The sequence below is a fragment of the Atta cephalotes genome, assembly GCF_000143395.1.
Source record: "Atta cephalotes unplaced genomic scaffold scaffold00047, whole genome shotgun sequence".
Classification (NCBI taxonomy): domain Eukaryota; kingdom Metazoa; phylum Arthropoda; class Insecta; order Hymenoptera; family Formicidae; genus Atta; species Atta cephalotes.
Window position 1 is genome coordinate 1,771,841 of NW_012130111.1, and position 3,742 is coordinate 1,775,582.

The following is a 3,742-nucleotide window of genomic DNA, read 5'->3' on the forward strand; positions in this document are numbered from 1 at the left end:
TATATATATATATATATATATATATATATATATATACATATAGCTGCGTATACGTATAATTACATTTTTAATTAAATTTAAAAATATGTTTACGTATTTTTTCTATATCTTTAAATTTTCTATATCTTTAATTGCATCACAAGTGAGTCTCGATGTTCTATTATATGATATAGATTTTCTATCAGTCGTATTAAATAGATAGATAATTATTATATATATGTTTTGGTTGATCAGACTTTTTAGCTTTTTATTAAATAATTTAACATAATTTTTTATAGATAACTTTAAAAACAAAATTCTGATAACATTCAATTATTCAACAAAGAAATGCATAAGAACAAAGATAATCGTTTTCCATAGTTCTTTGAGTGCTAAATATGATTCCAAAATGGTATACCAAAATATCACACCCAGAGAAATGTTTCTTTGATTTAAAGAAATGTTTGATAAATGTTCCCCTTCTACACAGAGCCTAAATGATCTCCGAGTGATCTTGACCTGACCTTGATTTTCAAGGAGATCAAGGACATTGACCTTTTTCGTCGCTTACTATTCATAAAAATGTTATGAACAAAAGAAAAATAATCTTTATGAATGGATTTTTGAACACAAAGTACATATTTCAGCATTATTTCTTCTAAGCAGGGGGAGGGAAGATGGGGAGCAGACTCTGCTTTATGTGGAAAGTCCCTTTTCTAGGGGTGTTTGAGAAGAGGAGAGAGGGGAAATTGCGATTTTCCATATTTTACTTATGTTATAGCGCATGTCTCTGTTTAAGTTATTTGCTTCTGTATTTCTACAGTTTCCTTGTATTTCCTTGGAAAATATGATGCCATTGTAGCTAGTTGTTTTGCCAAATAGTATTTGGTGCTCTGACTCAATGCTGTGTTCTGTTGATTGTGTGACATATTTCAATCTGACATCTCGTTGATGTTCCTTCATGTACACACATTGATTATTTTCCCAGTTTCACCGATGTATAGATATACTTTCCCGCAAGAGCAAAATATTTTACGTACTCCTGCAGAACTTAGTGAAGGCCTTCGTTCTTTAGGATTTCTCAAGATTTCTCTGATCTTTCTTGAGAACTTGAAAATGGATCGAATATGAAGTACCCGTAAAAACCTCAAAAGTATTATAGTTACAGTGATCATTAAACAAATATATTAGATTTAAACTTCAATCCCTGTAAAAAGAATAAGAGAGATATAAATTATACATAATAAAATATTTTCTATTTTAAAATATACAAAACTTATATGAAAAAATAATTTGTGTTTTTAAAACAGAGAATGTTTCAGCGGAACAGGATGTCCTAAAGTTACGTTTTATTAATGAATATTATTTTGTTAATAATTTTTTAATTAACAAGCGACGACTAAAATCTCTTGAAAGTCACTCTGGGTCGTGACATTGACAACATATGGTCAAGGTCCAGATCATTAGGAATTGTTCCCTTTTTCTTCATTTTTATCAAAACACAAAAAAACTTTTATTGTATGTATACTTTTATATTTTTATAACGTTTTTAATATCTTATCCAACTTGTTGCTTTCGCGATTCCATTCTTTCTTCATTTATTCTTTATTCTTTCTTTTTTCTATTTTTTTCTTTTGCTTTTGCACGATTATCTAAATTTGATTTTATTTGCTAGCAAAAGGCCATGTTTTGTTAAATAGTGTAATCAAATTTTCATTTTTGCAAAACTATACCTACAGTTTCTAAAAATTCAGTTTTAAATTTTGCAATTAAAGGCACGAGATTGTAAATTCTTCTACTTATTTGGTCATGGAGGACTCAAGCAACGATCGTAGCAACCAAACGACTCCAATAACATCGGAAAACAACCAACGTGCACTATGTATACCAGAAAGTCCACCGCCTCCGTATATCACACCACCAGGAACTATATTGAGAAACATAGCTAATTTATCGACGTCGATGAAACAAATTTATCCTGTTCGGCTCCGATGCAGCGCACAATATCCTCAGGCCTCCTCTGGCAATCGTCCATCTTCTAATGGTCCATCCTTATTCATGAACGCCGAGACTCTTGATACATATCAGGATTGTATTGCTTCAGGTAGCAATCAAGCGAATCAACAATTCCAAAATCCCTCAAAAGATCGGATTATACGTGAAGTTGTTGAAGAAGATACTACGATAGCATTGCAAGAGAATAACGAACATGTTTCAGAAGAGGATTATGAAGAGCTCATTAATAAGTAATTTCATGATTTTTATATATATGTATCATATATATCATAGTAAGTAATTTAGGCTGATTCTAAATGAATGTATGAAGATCAAGAAAGAGGGAATAATGTTATAGACGTTGGGTTCGAGAAAGAGTAAAATCTCCGTTTCCTGCACATTTAGCGATTTGCTCAATTTCTTAATCCTTGAACTCAGCGTTTGTGACGCACTTCCCTCCTCCCTTAATCCCTTAATCCTCCCAACATATACATATACACACTATGTGTGTAACACATAATGGCTTAGAATCGATCTAGCTTATCTATTTATCATATTATTTCTCTAAGGCCGGAATCAGACTACGTATTGAAGAATAATTAAAGATTGAAGTTTTCAATCAGAACAAAAGGAACTAAAATTTCTTTGTCCTCGTTGGTGAAATTTCAATCTTTAATCTTTAATCTCAATTTTCAATGCATAGTTTGATTCCGGCCTAATTGTTGCTCATATTAAATTATTTAATTAAAGGGCTGATAGTTTGGATGGAAGGAATACTAGTTGCTCCTGCGAGGGCGCGTGTAGCTGTGCTATTAGCTGCTCCAACTTACAAGATCTTTTAGTTGATAATCCATCAACTTCTATGAGAAGCGAAGATTATCAGATATCGGAATCAGAACGCAATCAAATACCAATCGTGCCTTCTTTCATGAGGAAAATCGAGGAACATCAAGAGGAAGATCCTTTTGTTTCGAAAAATGCTGTTGTTAAAGGTTCCAAATTGACAAAACCATTTTATCATAGCACCAATTTAACAGTCACTTTGTCGCCTTGTAACACTTTGCATTGTTCCTCCAAAAAGTTCTCCTATGATAACTGTGTTAATAAGATTTCAACGATTAACAATTGTTGTAACAAGCTGCAAGACAATTTTGAGATTGCGTCGGAAACAGCCAGCAGTATCGGACATATTAGTCCTAGAACAAGAGCAAACACACCGAATGATACACCAAAGCGCATGTCTTGCATTACTCAAAATCATCGATTATATCATAATGATCGTCGACACTCCAGCTGCGATGTGGACAGTTTGTATGAAGGCATTAAGATCCTCGACTCGTATTTAGCACGAAGAAGCTCTAACATCAAACATGAACACCGACATTCGGTCACCGTGATACTATTCGGCACACCAAAACATGGATCCACGAGCAGTCTAATTGCATCATCGGAACAAACAAGAAGAGAAAGATACATATGCGCTCGTACTTGGCGCTCCAACGAAGATGTCCCATCAAATTAATTCATTCTCGGTTAACGAAGCTGATTAATGATAGCAAAGTAAGCATCTGCACTTATATTAACATAAATAAGTTAAAAGTCCATACTTTTGAGATGTTATGTTGATTTTTTTGTTAGTCGGTAGAAAATTATGCAAATTTCAAAATTTTAAATATCTCAAATACATTCTTATTCAAAGCTGATCATGCCTTTGAATAAAAATTGAACAAAAGCATCTTTAGTAGAGAGTTTATCCTGTAAAATCCTT

General features: G+C 32.8%; 1 protein-coding gene across 1 annotated transcript in view; it reads left to right on the plus strand.

The window, feature by feature from the left end:
• The window catches only part of LOC105622657, a 16,606-nt gene extending 13,110 nt beyond the window's left edge, over positions 1-3,496 (plus strand). The window contains exons 10-11 of the mRNA XM_012204069.1: positions 1,755-2,225; positions 2,734-3,496. Of these exons, the coding sequence (XP_012059459.1) occupies positions 1,755-2,225; positions 2,734-3,496 (1,234 nt within the window). The remainder of the gene's footprint in view (positions 1-1,754; positions 2,226-2,733) is intronic.
• The last annotated feature ends 246 nt before the right edge of the window (positions 3,497-3,742 follow it).